The sequence below is a fragment of the Rhinopithecus roxellana genome, chromosome 9 (assembly GCF_007565055.1).
Source record: "Rhinopithecus roxellana isolate Shanxi Qingling chromosome 9, ASM756505v1, whole genome shotgun sequence".
Lineage (NCBI taxonomy): Eukaryota > Metazoa > Chordata > Mammalia > Primates > Cercopithecidae > Rhinopithecus > Rhinopithecus roxellana.
In genome coordinates this window covers 117,254,111-117,270,749 of record NC_044557.1, presented here as the reverse complement: position 1 = coordinate 117,270,749, position 16,639 = coordinate 117,254,111, and the positions used below count along the sequence as shown (strand labels likewise).

At 40.5% G+C, this 16,639-nt stretch overlaps 1 protein-coding gene across 3 annotated transcripts in view; it reads left to right on the top strand.

Moving 5' to 3' along the window:
- The window catches only part of UBE2W (ubiquitin conjugating enzyme E2 W), an 83,697-nt gene that overhangs the window by 4,685 nt on the left and 62,373 nt on the right, over positions 1 to 16,639 (top strand). Inside the window, exon 2 of one of the 3 annotated variants that reach the window (XM_030937280.1) lies at positions 4,215 to 4,247. The exons of the other annotated variants lie outside the window; for them this stretch is intronic. Coding sequence (XP_030793140.1) covers positions 4,215 to 4,247 — 33 coding nt within the window. The remainder of the gene's footprint in view (positions 1 to 4,214; positions 4,248 to 16,639) is intronic. 3 annotated transcript variants of the gene reach the window in all.

The following is a 16,639-nucleotide window of genomic DNA, read 5'->3' as shown; positions in this document are numbered from 1 at the left end:
TTGAGGTATTCTTTTCTCAGGTGAATCCTTAAATTGTATTTTTTTGTTGTTGTTAAATGCTTTTTTTTTAAAATTTTATAACCTTTTTTTCTTTCCTGTGGAGTAATGTTATGAAATACTTGACCTCCTGGATATAATTTCTGATTTTAGAATTTAACTGCTTCAGACTTCTCCTGAGTTAGCAATTTTAACGTATACCCTGTATACTTTTCTAATTTGACATTCTAGAATTTTTTTTTTTTTTGAGACAAAGTTTCGCTGTGTCGTCCATGCTGGAGTGCAGTGGCGCGATCTGGGCTCACTACAAGCTCCGCCTCCTGGGTTCATGCCATTCTCCTGCCTCAGCCTCCCGAGTAGTGGGACCACAGGTGCGCACCACCACCCCTGGCCGATTTTTGTGTGTGTGTATGTATTTTTTTTTTAATAGAAATGGAGTTTCACCGTGTTAGCCAGGATGGTCTCGATCTCCTGACCTCGTGATCTGCCTTTCTTGGCCTCCCAAAGTGCTGGGATTATAGGAGTGAGCCACCGTGCCCGGCCAGAATTGTTAATTTTAGATACAGCCTCCTGTTACGTTGTGTCTTAAGATCTTAGAAAGTCAGTGCATAGTAGTTGATGTTTGTCAACTCTAAAAACAGTGATATAATTGAAATGGTCAGTTGAATTACCCTTGTGAATTTTCTGCCTTTAACTTCCTCTCTTACCTAGCTGGGTCTTAGACTATTAACTGTCAATTTGGCGGGATGGAAGGAGGTTGAGATTTAATAACAGGAGATAAAGTATGAATGTGTGCTTATTTTCAGACTTAGAAATAATGCATTATTTTGGATTATTCACAACTTTTAAAATTTTTTCTCTCTGAAACAGGGTCTTACTCTGTCACCTAGGCTGGAGTGCAGTGACACGGTCTTGGCTTACTGGACCCTTGTCCTCCCAGGCTCAGGTGATCCTCCCACTTCAGACACCCAAGCAGCTGGGACTATAGACACGCCACCATGCCTGGCTAATTTTTGTATTTTTTGTAGAGATGGGTTTTTGCCCTGTTGCTCAAGTTGGCCTTGAACTCCGGGACTCAGCCATCTGTCCATCTTGGCCTCCTAAAGTGCTGGGATTATTACAGGATGAGCCGTTGCCCCCAGCCCACAGCTCTTTACTCAAATAATTGGTTATAGTGATTTAGAGAGATGGAATATGGACCCTTAAGACATTACTATTACAGAATTCATGTTGCCTTGACGATACCATATCTGTTTAATGATGTCATTATGAAAGGGTTACAACATAATGAAAAGTTAGAAAATGGGCTGGGCATGGTAGCTCAAGCCTGTAATCCCAGCACTTTGGGAGGCTTAGTTGGGTGGATCACCTGAGATCAAGAGATCGAGACCAGCCCGGCCAACATGGTGAAACCTAGTCTCTACTAAAAATACAAAAACAATTAGCCAGGCGTGGTAGAGCACATCTGTAATCCCAGCTATTTGGAGGCTGAGGCAGGAGAATCCCTTGAGCCCAGGAGGTGGAGACGCCTGGCAGTGAGCCGAGATCATGCCACTGCACTCCAGCATGGGTGACAAAGTGAGACTCTGGCTCAAAAAAAAAAAAAAGGAAAAAGGATTATCTTTGAACAGTAAAAATTTACCATCATAATTTTACTTAGTAGACAAGTATACACATGAGAACATCTTTTTAAAATCTGATATATAAAGTAACCTTGTATTGTAAACTCAGGAATATTTCTTCTTATTTTGTTAGCTATAAAAACTATAAATAGTTTAGTAAATGCTTAATTCTTGACTGAAAAGTTACATAATTACACCAATGATTTCTCTATGATGCCAAACTGTGTTCATTGCTTACATCTTCACAGCATCAACAGATTTCAGAGCTTAGTTTCTAATCCTAGCTTCACTACTCAGTTACTATGTAATTTTGAGTAAGTCACTTTCCAAATAAGTACGTACTTATCAGAAGTTACTGCTACATCTCTATTAGAATGAAATTAGGTTAGTTGACTTCCTCTTTTATAAAGAATGTGAAGATACTGTGAAGAACATTAAACTTATGGCAAACACATGCAGCAGGAAAATAAGCCACTTTTTTGGTGCATTATATAAATATGAATTTTAAATTATCCCTTTATAGGTACTGAAGCTTACTATCATAGAATTGCTTAATAGACTGACCTAAAATAGAATTAAACTAATGCAGAATTTGCTATTTAGGAATGCTTTTTGAAGTGTTAAGTAATGGACAAATATTTACTGCAGTCACTATGTGCACACTGAAGAGATAGAGGGAAAGTATTTTTTCCTGCCTTCATGAAGCAGGAAATCTAAAGCAGAAAGTAATGTCAGATTATCCTTGAAGGCTGGCCACCATGCCTGGCCTTCAAAGATAATCTTCATTATCAAGGAGAATTTTTAAGGTGGGGTGATCCCACCGTGGGACAAAAATTAGCTGGCTGTGGTGGCACATGCCTGTGGTCCCAGCTACTTGGGGAGCTGAGGTGGGAGGATCACCTGAGCTCAGGGAGTTCAAGGCTGCAGCGATCCAGGATTGTGCCACTGTACTCCAGCATGGGTGACAGAGCGAGACCCTGTCTCAAAAAATTTATATAAAAATAATAAGGTACCACTGCACTCCAGCCTGGGCGACAGAGTGAGACCCTGTCTCAAAAAATATATATAAAAATAAAATATAAAGTGGGATGATCTGGGATCTCTCTGAAAATATAGTTCTCCTTAGTATTTACCTAAATTGAGCATTTGTTAGATGAATTTTATTCCATCTTTATGTCATTGCTGTCTGCTTCATTATGAGTAGTATCTGCAAAATACTTGTTCATGTTTGTCAGGTATTAAAATGTCCTCATTTGAAAGCCTTTATTTGTGAATGTAGTTCTTGGATCACCAAGAAACAGTGCATGGTTTTGAGGTGTTTTATTCTAAGAAAAGACTCTACCTTCATTTAGCAGCTTTGGTAAAAGTTCATTAGAGATAACGCAGGCTCTATAATCAAAAGACCCAGATTCAAGTCCTGTTTCACTACTTTTTAAAAAGCTATATTGCACAAAAATCAGTATGGAGTGTAGTGGGTAAGACAAAAACAGATTAACAGATAGGTAAACATATAAAACTGTGTTTTTTATTTACCTTACCCAAACTTGTTTTCTATAGTATTTCCCATGTTCGTATATGGGCAATCTCATTCCATTTGCTCAGCCAGAAACCTTGGGTTCATTCTACCCTATAGTCAAACCATTAGCAAATCATTAGCAAATTTCCATCCGCTCTGCTTTCAAAATATATCCGGAATCAACTGTTTTTTTGAATTCCTGATGTAAATACAGTTGACATCCTCATTTCTTGCCTGGATTATATTAGCAGTGTCATACTGGTTTTGCTACTTCTGCCCTCATCTGTTTACTTATCCCTTTAGATTCCCAATATATTCTTTCAAAACAAAAGTCATGTCATTTCACTCATAATCCTACTATGGCTTCCCTCTCTTCCTCAGAATATAATCCAAATTTCATGTTACGGCCTAGGAGGCCTTAACCTCTCCCAGGTACTCCTGTCTCTGTAGCCTTATTGGCCTTCTTGCTACTCCTGCTTGTTATTTTCTCTATTTGGAATGCTCTTCTCGCACATCTGGATGGCTTCCTTTTTTTTTTTCTTTCTTTCTTTTCACTCAGAGCTTTGTTCAAATATCTTTTTTTATATATATATAAAGAGAGCCCTTTCTGACCACCCAATATAAAATAGCTCTCCCATCCTAGCACTAATAATTTCCTTTACCTTGATAAATTCTTCATACCTTTGGCTATTATTTATTAATTAGATTATTTACTATTTTCTTGGATGTAACCTAGTGCCTGACATGTAGAAGGGTTCAGTAAATGTTGAATAAATGAATAAGCACAGCTTTTGGAATCAGGTGACCATGGGTTTGAATTCTAGTTTTGTTGCTTAATAGCTGTGTAACCTCCCACCCCCCAAACATAAAATAGGGATGATAAATGGGTTATTTCATTTCCTAGATCTTTGGAATTAGTGAGTTATCTTTTAGTGCCCTACACTTCCCATTTTAAGCCAACTCTACTAGATGCTTTTTTTTTTTTTTTCTGATTTCTGGTCCTTGTACTAGCTATCAATGGAAAAAATAGATTTCCTTTATGAACATGTGTTACATGAGGTCTTTCTTTGTATTTTCAGACCACAGGAAGGAGGGTGGAAGTATGGTTTCCAGTAAGTGTGTGTTTTTTGCCAATCCTCTTCAAAACTTGAGAATTAGTCAAATAAAATTGTGAGCTTTTAACATCCTTTTAATGCACATTTTTTTCTTCTAATAGAAATATCCACATATCATAAAACTTACCCTTTTAAAGTGTACAATTCAGTGGTTTTTAATATATTTAGAACCATCACTGCTGTCTGCAGAACATTTTCATCACCCCAGAAAGAAACTCCTTATCCATTAGCAGTCACTCCCTATTTCCCCTTTTCCCAGTGTCTGGAAACCACTCATCTATCTTTCGTCTCTGGATTGGTCTATTCTGGGTATTTTGTGAGTGGAATTATATATAACCTTTTGTGCCTGGCTTCTTTCACTTAGCTGTTTGTTTGAGACAGGTGAGACAGGGTCTCATTTTGTCGCCCAGGCTGGAGTGCAGTGGCACCATAGGCTCACTGCAACCTCTGCCTCCTGGGTTCAAGCGATCCTCCTGCCTCAGCCTCCCTAGTAGCTGGTACTACAGGCATGCACCACCATACCTGGCTAATTTTTGTAGTCCCCGCCCGCCTCACCCCCGAGACAGAGTCTTGCTCTGTCTCCCAGACTGGAGTGCAGTGGCACTATCTCAGCTCACTGCGACCTCTGCCTCCCAGGTTTAAGCAATTCTTTTGCCTCAGCCTCCCGAGTAGCTGGGACTGCAGGCGTGAGCCACCATACCTGGCTATACTTTTTTTTGTATTTTTAGTAAGACGTGGTTTCACCGTGTTGGCCAATCTGGTCTCTAACTCCTGACCTCAAGAGATCCACCTGTCTCGGCCTCTTAAAATGCTGGGATTACAGGTGTGAGCCGTTGTGCACAGCTAATTTTTGTATTTTTATAGAGATAGGGTTTTACCATGTTGGCCAGGCTGGTCTTGAACTCCTAGACCTCATGATCTGCCTGCCTCAGCCTCCCAAAGTGCTGGGATTACAGGCGTGAGCCACTGTGCCCAGCTAATTTTTGTATTTTTGTAGAGACGGGGTTTCACCATGTTGGCCAGGCTGGTCTCGAACTCCTAGACCTCATGATCCACCTGCCTCGGCCTCCCAGAGTGCTGGGATTACAGGCGTGAGCCACTGCACTCGGCCTTAAAAAAATTTTTATATAGACAGTTTCACTGTGTTGCCCAGGCTGATTTTGAAACTTCCAGTCTCAGCAGCCCTTCTCCCTGGGCTTCCCAAAGTGTTGCAGTTACTGGCCTGAGCCACCATGCCCAGTTCATAATGTTTCTGAGGTTCATCCATGTTGTATCTTGTATGAATACTTCATTCCTTTGTGTAGCCAAGTAATGGCCCATTTTTTGGTTATACCACAGTTTATCCATTCACCAGTTATTTAAATATCAGATATTTGGGTTTCCTGTTTTCATTCATCAATGGATTAATTGACAGTTTGGATTGTTTCCCCTTTTTAGTTAGTATGAATAATGCTGTGAACATATATGTACAGGTTTTTATGTAGGCTTGTGTTTTAATTTGTTTTTGTTATATACCTTGCATGTAGGAGGACCTCAATAAATGTTGAACGAATGGTCATACAGTAACTCTGTGTTTAAACTTTCTAAGTCTGTAGAGAAAGAACAATGATTTTTCTCCTGTACTCGCCCACAACACTTGATTCTCTTTTTCTGACACCAGATATGTGGGGTTTTTTTTTTTTTCACACCAAGCAGTTTTTCAACACCAGCTCGGTGTTCTATAAATCATTTCTAGTACTAACCAGAGTTAAGCGTTCAGTCTCACAGGACTGGCCCCCGCTTTAGACACCAGTCACAAGTTGTGGGTTCCCAGGTTACCCACAACTTGTGTCCGACTTGGCTACAAATTGGAGGTTCCCACAACCCCCTTCTTGGGGTCATTAATTTGCTAGATCAGCTCACAGAAATCAGGGAAGACAGTATACTCACAATTGCCAATGTATTACAAAGGATATTGTAAAGGATACAATTGAACAGCCAGATGAAGCTATGCATGTGTGAGGTTTATAAGGGTCATGAACCCAGAAACCTTTGGCCCCATGGAGTATGTGGCTATGTTCTTACTCACCAATTCAAAAGCTCTCCAAACTCTCTTTTCGGGTTTTTATGAGGCTTCATTACTTATGCATGATTGATTAAATCATTGGCTATTGGTGTTTGATTCAACCCTGAGCCCCTCCCTTCTTCCCCAAAGCTTCGTGGGGTGAGGCTGAATGTTTCCACCCTCTAATCACATAGTTGGTTCCTTTGGCTGCCAGTCCCCATTCTGAGGCTCTCCAGGAGCCCCCAGCCATGAGTCATGGTATTAACATATAAAAAAGATTCCAAGGATTTTAGGAGCCAGATGAAGACCAAATACGTATTTCTTGTTGTAAATCACAATACCGCACTAAGGAATTGCCAGACTTTTCCACGGCAACTGCAGCATCATGCATTCGTGTGAGCAGGGTGCAAGAACTCCAATTTCTATGTTTGGCCAGTGTTTATTATGGTGGTTTTTTGATGATGGCATCCTAGTGTGAAGTGGCATCTCATTGTGGTTTTGGTTTGCATTTCACTAATGACTAATGATGTATTAAGTGTCTTTTCTTGTGCTTATTGGTATTTCGGTGGAGAAATATCTATTCAAATTTTTTGCCCATTAAAATTTTTTGTTGTTGTTGAGACGGAGCCTCACTCTGTCACTCACGCTGGAGTGGCTGTGGCATGATCTTGGCTCACTGAAACCTTCACCTCCCAGGTTCAAGCGATTCTCCTGCCTCAGCCTCCTGAGTAGCTGGGAATACCGGCATGTGCTACCATGCCCAGCTAATTTTTTTGTTTGTTTGTTATTTGAGACAGAGTCTCGCCCTGTCGCCAGACTGGAGTACAGTGGCGCGATCTCGGCTCACTGTAGCCTCTGCCTCCCGGATTCAAGTGATTCTCCTGCTTCAGCCTTCCGAGTAGCTGGGATTACAGGTGTGCGCCACCACGCCTGGCTAATTTTTGTAGTTTTAGTAGAGATGGGGTTTCACCGTGTTGGCCAGGATAGTCTCCATCTCTTGACCTCGTGATCTGTCCACCTCAGTCTTCCCAAGTGCCGGGATTGCAGGTGTGAGCCACTGCACCCGGCCCTAGTTTTTATATTTTAGTAGAGATGGAGTTTTGCCATGTTGGCCAGGCTGGTCTCAAACTCCTGGCCTCAAGTGATCTACCAGCCTCAGCCTCCCAATGTGCTGAGATTACAGGCATGAGCCACCGCACCTGGTCCTAAACAATTTGTCATTTTGTTGAATTGTAAGAATTCTTTATATATTTAGACTACATGTCCTTTATTAGACATTATTTATTACATTTGCAAAAATTTCCTCTTTTTTTTTTTTTGAGACGGAGTCTCGCTCTGTCACCAGGCTGGAATGCAGTGGCGTGATCTCAGCTCATTGCAACCTCTGCCTCCTGGGTTCAAGCGATTCTCCTGCCTCAGCCTCCTGAGTAGCTGGGACTACAGGTGCGTGCCACCACACCTAGCTAATTTTGTGTTTTTAGTAGAGATGAGGTTTCACCATATTGGCCAGTATGGTCTTGATTTCCTGACCTCATGGATCTGCCCACCTCGGCCTCCCAAAGTGCTGGAATTACAGGCATGAGCCACCGCACCCAGCCAATTTCCTTTTCTTCTGTGGGCCGTGTTTTCGTCATCTTGATAGTGTCATTTGAAGCACAAAAATTAATTTTGGCAAAATTTATGTTTTTTTCTTTGTGTATTTGTGTCATATCTACGAAATCATTGCCTAATCCAGGGGGTCATGGAGATTTGCATCTAAGTGTTTTTCTGAAAATATAATAATTCTAGCTTTTACATTTGGATCTTTGATACATTTTGAATTCATTTTTGCATATAATGTAGGGATTATTTAGTTTCATAGCATTAATATGGCAGCTTATTTTCCATTTGAAGTTGTATAGGACCAAGCTGAGAGTCCATCAGGTTTGATAGTATCAAGTTGGATTCAGGTTACTTCTCTGGGTGAGTGGAGAGCTATTTTTCACATAGGAATTTATATTGCAGTCCTACTACTAAAAAATGTGATTCTAGTATAAAATATTGCTGACTCTCTCTCTCTCTATATATATATATATGTATATATATACATATATACATATATACATATAATTTTTTGTTTTGTTTTGTTTTTTTGAGACTAAGTCTTGCTCTGTCACTAGGCTGGAGTGCAGTGGCGCAATCTTGGGTCACTGCAACCTCTGCCGGGTTCAAGCAGTTCTCCTGCCTCAGCCTCCTGAGTAGCTGGGACTATAGGCGTGCGCTGCCACACCTGGCTAATTTTTGTATATTTAATAGAGATGAGGTTTCACCATGTTGGCCAGGATGGTCTCGATCTCTTGACCTCATGATCTGCCTACCTCAGCCTTCCAAAGTTCTGGGATTACAGGCATGAACCACCGCTCCTGGCCTGCTGAGAATTTTTTTTTTTTTTTTTTTTTTGAGACAGAGTCTTGCTGTGTGGCCCAGGCTGGAGTGCAGTGGCCGGATCTCAGCTCACTGCAAGCTCCGCCTCCCGGGTTCATGCCATTCTCCTGCCTCAGCCTCCCCTGTAGCTGGGACCACAGATGCCCGCTGCCACGCCTGGCTAATTTTTTTTTTGTATTTTTAGTGGAGGCGGGGTTTCACCGTGTTAGCCAGGATGGTCTTGATCTCCTGACCTCGTGATCTGCCCGTCTCGGCCTCCCAAAGTGCTGGGATTACAGGCGTGAGTCACTGCGCCCGGCCTGCTGAGAATATTTTTATGTTCACCTATAAGCCTTTATTGTAATTAAAAGAGGCATGTCAACTTCAGTCTTTAGATTTAGAAAATCTTCAAGCCGGGGGCATCTCAGGTGTCATCTAGTCTAACCATCTTGCCTTTTCTTTAAATATTGCTGCATTTTATGATTAGAGATAGTTCATAAAATAAAATTTTAAAAATTTTAAAATCTTTTGTACTACATAAAAGGCACATATATTAAGGAAATCGAGCAATAGATTTTAAAAATATTGAGATCTGATAAAAGAAAACTTGTTATATTCTTAGGAAAACAATTTAAGGATTCCAGTGGAGAAAATTACCTTGCTGGGCATATTTTTGGTTTGTTTTGAGACAAAGTTTTACTCTCGCCCAGGCAGTAGTGCAGTCACGGCTCACTGCAGCCTTGACCTCCTGGACCCAAGCAATTCTCCCACCTTAGCCTGCTGAGTAATGCCACTACGCCTGGCTAATTTTTGTATTTTTGGTAGAGATGAGGTTTTGCCATGTTGCCTAGGCTGGTCTTGAACTCCTGGGCTCAAACAGTCCTCCTGCCTCAGCCTCCCAAAGTGCTGGGATTACAGACACAGAATTCATTTCTTTATAACAATTAGTTTAGGTTACCTTGATTTGTTTCTGTAGTCCAGCCTCATTATTCATGAATTCTATATTTGTGAATTCACGTCTTCGTAAAACTTATTTGTAACTCTAAAGTTGATACTTGCAGTGCCTTTTTTTTTTTTTTTTTTTTTTTTTTTTTTTGCCTTTGCACACTTAAAGAGCAGTGAAGAATTTGTCATTCTATGCACACATTCCCAGCTGAGGTCAAACAATACTACACTCAGCTCATATTCAGTTATTTTTGAGGTCTGTTTTGTGTCACATTGTTTAGCTTTTTTGTGCTTTTTGTTGGTGATTTCACTGTTTAACTTATGTGCTGTCTAGTGTTCCTGTGTATACATGAAGGCTGTGCTGTGCCTTTTGGAGAAAATTTGTTCAGGCATACATTATAGTGCTGTTGGCTGTAGGTTTGATATTAATCAACAATATATAGTAAATAAGAGGCTGGGCATGGTGGCTCATTCCTGTAATCCCGGCACTTTGGGAGGCTGAGGTAGGTGGATAACTTGTCGGGAGTTTGAGACCAGCTTCAACATGACAAAACCTCGTCTCTACTAAAAATACCCCCCACCACCACACCCCAAAAATTTGCTGGGCATGGTGGTGTGCACCTGTAATCCCAGCTACTCGGGAGGCTAAGGCAGGAGAATTGTTTGAACCTGGGAGGTGGAGGTTGGGTTGCAGTGAGCCAAGATCATGCCATTGCACTCCATCCTGGGCCATAGAGTGAGACTCTTTCTCAAAAAACAAAGTCTTTAGAGAAACACAAATTACTTTTGATTGGTTGAAGAAAATAATGTGACCAGAAGCTGGCAGGAATCTAACCCTATATTTCCTCTAACTGTGGATTCCATATTTACTAATTCAGTGTTTGCCACAACTTTGTAGAGAACTTAACGACTGTGAATAATGAGAATTGACTGTATTTTAATTTTTAAAAAGTTTTTTTAGAGACAGTCTCACTCTGTCACCCGGTGCAGTAGCATGATCTTATCTCTGCAACCTCTCAGATTCAAGTGATTCTTGTGCCTTAGCCTTCCAAGTAGCTGGGATTACAGTCATGCATCACCATGCCTGGCTAATTTTTGTATTTTTAGTGGAGACGAGGTTTTACCATGTTGGCCAGGCTGGTCTTGAACTCCTGACCTCAAGTGATCTGCCTGTCTCAGCCTCCCAAAGTGCAGGGATTACGGGTGTGAACCACTGTCCCCAGCTGTATTTTAAGTTTCAGTATACTTTTGATTTGAAAGTGTTGAAGTCCAGTTAAAACTAGTAAAAGGTAATGTTGTTACATCCAGGTTTCTTGTTTGATTCTGATTTAATTTTCTACTATAGATCATACCTTCCTCCTTTTTTTTTTTTTGAGTTAATCATGCAGTTCAAACCAGTGGTTTTCAGCTTTGATATCACATCAAAATCACCTGGGAAACTTTAAAAAAATACTATCCCCAGGTTATGATTTAATTGCTCTGGAGTGCATTCTGGGTATTGTAATTTTTCTTAGCTCTTCAGGTAATTTTTTTTTTTTTTTTTTTTTTTTTTTGAGATGATGTCTCTGTCACCCAGGCTGGAGTGCCCTGACATGATCTCAGCTCACTGCACCCTCCGCCTCTCAGGTTCAAGTGATTCTTTTGCCTCAGCCTCCCGAGTAGCTGGGATTACAGGCATCACAACCCCTGGCTATTTTTTGTATTTTTAATAGAGACGGGTTTCATCATGTTGGCCAGGCTAGTCTGAAATCCTGACCTCACATGATCTGCCCGTCTTGGCCTCCCGAAGTGCTAGGATTACAGGCGTGAGCCACTGCGCCTGGCCTTCAGGTAATTTTAATGTGCAGCCAAAGTTGTAGACTCATCTTCACTACAATGCAGGAATTTAGGTGTGCCAATTTTGTAAATTGGATAAGTTGTAATACATCTCCTTGTATCTGTTTTAGAGTTCAGGAGACATTTCAAAGTTTAATCCTCCTGAAAGATTTAAGAATCTAATTTAGGATTGGAAATATCTGTAGTTGTTTTGTTCCTACATAATTATAGTTCTGTCAAAGACCACCCGTTTCCTGTACATATCTGAGCACTTATTGACTGTCTTATCAACTTTAGTAAAATGTTTTGTTTGATAGCTGTTTTATACAACTAAGTATCTGTCATGAGAATTTTTTGTGGAGCAGTTTTAGTGAACTGAGTACATTAAGATGTGGTTATGGGGTGGTTCCATAGGCTCATTATGAGCTCAGTGATTCTTCTTTCATGCCAATGGAGTCCACCTAAACAAAATTTAAAAACATTTTATTATATCATGAATCGTTGGAGTTGAATATGCATAAAAATCTCATTTAAAACATAATCTGGGCTGGTCATGGTGGCTCACACCTGGGATCCCAGCACTTTGGGAGGCCAAGGTGGGAGGATTGCTTGGAGCCAGGAGTTGAGACCAACCTGGGCAATGGCAGGACTCCATCTCTACAAAAAGTAGTAACACAAGTAATCTTAGGGGCCTGTGTCAAACCATATCAGGGCCCTATATTTAAAAAAGAATAGTCCCTTCTAGGTACTTGGAATGATATTCTTGTTTTTAAGTCTTTTTGCCCTTCATTGGGGTCGTCATTATTGCTAGTCCTTGTATCTCCCATTCTATGACCTATGCTGAACTTATCAGTCCCCTAAAATTCCTGAGAATCAAATTGTTTATGACTCTGACCCCTGGGCTTATATCTCTCTTGTCCTTATGGATATTACTATATATGTGGAGATTCTGTCAGTATCCTTTACTTGCTAGGAATATTTATCAACTATTATTAGTGACTTTTTATGTTGAATTTCCATTTTATTTTTATTATTTTTTTAGAAATAGGACCTCACTCTGTTGCCCAGGATGGAATGCAGTGGTACAACTGTACCTTACTGTAACATTGAACTTCTAGGATCAAGGGATCCTTCTGCCTCAGTCTTCCAAGTAGCTAGGACTACAGGTACATGCCACCATGCTCAACTAATTTCTAAAATTTTTTGTAATGTTGCCCAAGTTGGTCTCAAACTCTGCCTCAAGTGATCCTCCTCCCTTGGCCTCCTAAGGTGCTGGGGTTACAGGCATGAGCCACCATGTCTAGCCTGAATTTCCATTTTGAATTCTGGGCAGTTTCCATAGCTCCCCATCTTGTTTTTTGTTTTTGTTTTATTGTTCTAGGTTTTTTGTTTGTTTTTAAAACTTACCTAGCAGGTAATTTAGTTAGCCCCCCCACTCTTTGAACTTTCTTCCTGAATTCAAATTTTAGTCAAAATCCTCTTTAGTTCTTTGTAACTCTATACTTTGACATCATAAATCCACCAACCTTAGACTCATCCTCACAGCTGTACATACTTTTTAGTACCTTGTGTGCCCCCATATCATGTTTTACCTCTTTCATAGGGTTTTTCACTTCTGCCTTGTAGCTATTGTAAAGACACTTTGTCTTTATTAGATTTTTAATGAGGGCAGTGCTTACTGGCAATAATCACTCAAATGTTTTCTGGGTTAATAAATACAAGAAAGATAAATAGTGCTGTTTTCAAAATAGGCCAGAAGTGATAGGAAAACGCAGTTGAGTATATTGCCTTCTTGCCTTATCTCTGATTCCATTGCTGTCTATCTTTTGCTTCTGCCTTGGCCCAGTTAGAGAAAGTCAAGAATTGGGTTGAATAGGAAAATTTATACAGCGTTTAAAAGTCAGGATAAGCTTCCTGTTAATGATGCACGTCTTTCAGCTCAGTTAATATTTGTTTGGTAATTTTTTCACTTTGCAGATAATGCTTCAATGAGAGTATCTTTTCTTCCCTCCCACCACTGCTCCCTGCTCCTGGTGGTAGATTTTTTTCTTAAGATTCCTGTATGTAACCCTTACTGACAGCAAGTAATTTTAGGTCTTGCTTCATTAAGATTATGTGATTGCTTTCTTTCCAAACTCAAATATGTTGTGTCTCTGTATACTTTTCCTCATTTCTGAAATTGTATTGTTTTTCCAAATGTTTTATTTATTTGTCTGGGAGTAGAACTGTGTGTGCTTAGGGAAGATGGGAGTATTTTGGTATAGGCAGCTTGTGTTTGATTCTTTTAGATGTTGCAGAGGACAGAACATCTGTTAATGTCTGTGAAATACAGATTGCATTTCTGAAACATAGTTACAGCTTTTGCATGCTAACAGAGCTTTACTTCAGATTCTTCTAATTTACAGTTAACCCTTGAACAACAGGAAGCCAACCACTGCTATTCGTAAAGTGCTCTGTCACCCAGGCTGGAGTGCAGTGGCATGATCTCAGCTCACTGCAGCCTCTACCTCCTGGGTTCAAGTGATTCTCCTGCTTCAGCTGGGATTACGGACTAGCGCCACTACGCCCAGCTGATTGTTGTATTTTTAGTAGAAATGAGGTTTTACCATGTTGGCCAGGCTGGTCTCAAACTCTGGGCTTCAAGTGATCCCCCTGCCTCAACCTCCCACAGTGCTGGCATTACAGGCTTGAGCCACCATTCCCAGCTAGTCACAAAAATCTTAATCCTTGTTATAGGCTGAGAAGAGGAAGAGGAGGGTTTGGTCTTGCTGTCTCAGGAGTGACAAAGGCAGAAGAAAATCCATGTATAAGTGGACATGTGCACTTCACACCTGTGTTGTTGAGGGTCAACTGTACTTGAAGAAATTGCTCAGTTTAGAAGACTCTCACCAAAAAGAAAACAAAAAAACCACCCCACACACACACACACACACACACACACACACACACACACGCACACCCCCTCCAATGATAGGGAAGATTGGTTCAGTCCTTGCAAGCCTTGCAAGTTTGTGATGAAAATGATACAAGTAACAGAAAGTTAAGACAGTTAATGGTGATGGCTTGGAAAGGATTACCCATGATCCTAAAAAGTAAAAATAGTGTTAAAAGGTACTAGCTGCTGCTGTTTTTCAGCACCTTTTCTAACGTTGACTTTTTTTTTTTGTATCTGCTTATGACTGAAGTCAGAGTTTTCTTTTAAAAATGTGTTACATTTTAAAATTATTTTAAATCTTCATGAACTGGCAACAGTTAATATACTGAATTTTTAAAAATTCAGCTACTGTAGTTTTCATAATTGAAAACGATTGAAAGTTAAACTGATAATTTCTTAAATTGGCAACATAGGATGCCAAAATTGATTTTATAAATCAGTATTTGTACTTTTCGTATTTCTTAATTCCTTCTTAGAATGAAACTTGTCATAAATACATTTTATGTTCTTTTTTTTTTTTTTTTCCTTGAGATGAAGTCTTGCTCTATCACCCAGGCGGTAGTGCAATGGCGCAATCTTGGCTCACTGCAGCCTCCGCCGCCGGGGTTCAAGCAATTCTCCTGCTCAGTCTCCCAAGTAGCTGGGACTACAGGCGTGTACCACCACACCTGGCTAATTTTTGTGTTTTTAGTAGAAACTGGGTCTCACCATGTTGGCCAGACTGCTCTCAAACTCCTGACCTCAGGTGATCCACCCATCTCGGCCTCCCAAAGTGCTGGGATTACAGGTGTGAGCCACCACGCCTTGCCTAACTTTTGGATTTTTAGTAGAGATGGTTCTCACCATGTTGGCCAGCCTGGTCTCGAACTCCTGACTTTGTGATCTGCCCATCTCGGCCTCCTAAAGTGCTGGGATTACAGGCGTGAGCCACTGTGCTCGGCCCAAAAGTTGTTTTTAAGAAGGCTTAGAAGATTGAACTTGCTCTTTATCAAAATACTGGTCTTACATACTTGCAGTCTTTTGTAATACATTATTATATTTTAGAACACATACATTGAAACTATTCTAGTGAAAAAAGTTGGTATTTTTATTTTGGTCAGTTCTCTGTATATGAGATACTTTGTTATCTACCTTAAGTGCCAGGGTTTAAACATTTTTGCTGTATTTTTCACCTTAGAAAATCTTCCTATAAGAATTAAATGTGATTTTTTTTTCTACTTGTTAATGACTCTGACCAGCATTATATAAGTTTCCACCTAGTATGTCAGGAGAAGGAATTGATAAAATCCCTAAAATCACAGTATAGTGTACCTGAGCATGCTAAAGAAGAAAACAAATCACTCTCTTCCTTGAATTAAAAAGTTGCCCAAACTGTCTTGTGTTATTATGTGTATATTCGGACTTGACAAAGTAACTATCCTGGAACCATAAAGTTAGTAGTTCATTTTAAGATTTTAGGCTGGGAATGGTGGCTCACGTCTATTATCCCAGCACTTTGGGAAGCCAAGGTGGGCAGATCACTTGAGGCCAGGAGTTTGAGACCAGTCTGGCCAACATGGCAAAACCGCCTTTCTACTAAAAATACAAAAATTAGCCAGGCGTGGTGGCATGTGCCAATAGTCCCAGCTACTTGGGAGGCTGAGGCACAAGAATGAATTGAACCCGGGAGGTGGAGACTGCAGTGAGCCAAGATCACAGCACTGTACTCCAGTCTGGGTGATAGAGCAAGACCCTGTCTCAAAAAAAAAAAATTATTCCTGCTGATGGAAATCTTCTGTGTAAATAGTGCTTAGAAATGCTTAAGTGTGGCCAGGTGCTGCAGTGGCTCATGCCTATAATCTCAGCATTTTGGGAGGCCAGGGTGGACAGATCACTTGAGGTCAGGAGTTCGACACCAGACCAACGAGACCCTGTCTCTACTAAAAATACAAAAATTAGCCAGGCCTGGTAGTGCCCACCTGTAATCCCAGCTACTGGGGAGGCTGAGGCAAGAGAATTGCTTGAACCTGTGAGGTGGAGATTGCGATGAGCTGAGATCATGCTACTGCACTCCAGCCTGGGCGACACAGCAAGGCTCCATCTCAAAAAAAAAAAAAAAAAAAAATGCATAAGTGTATATAATTTGTCTATGTTTAAGTGGGTAAAAGAGAGTGGGGAGGGGGGAATTGTTTATACCGAATAGCATTTCCTACAATGTGAAATTGAAAATTGGTAATAGGACAAGATACAAGGTAATGATGACATGAG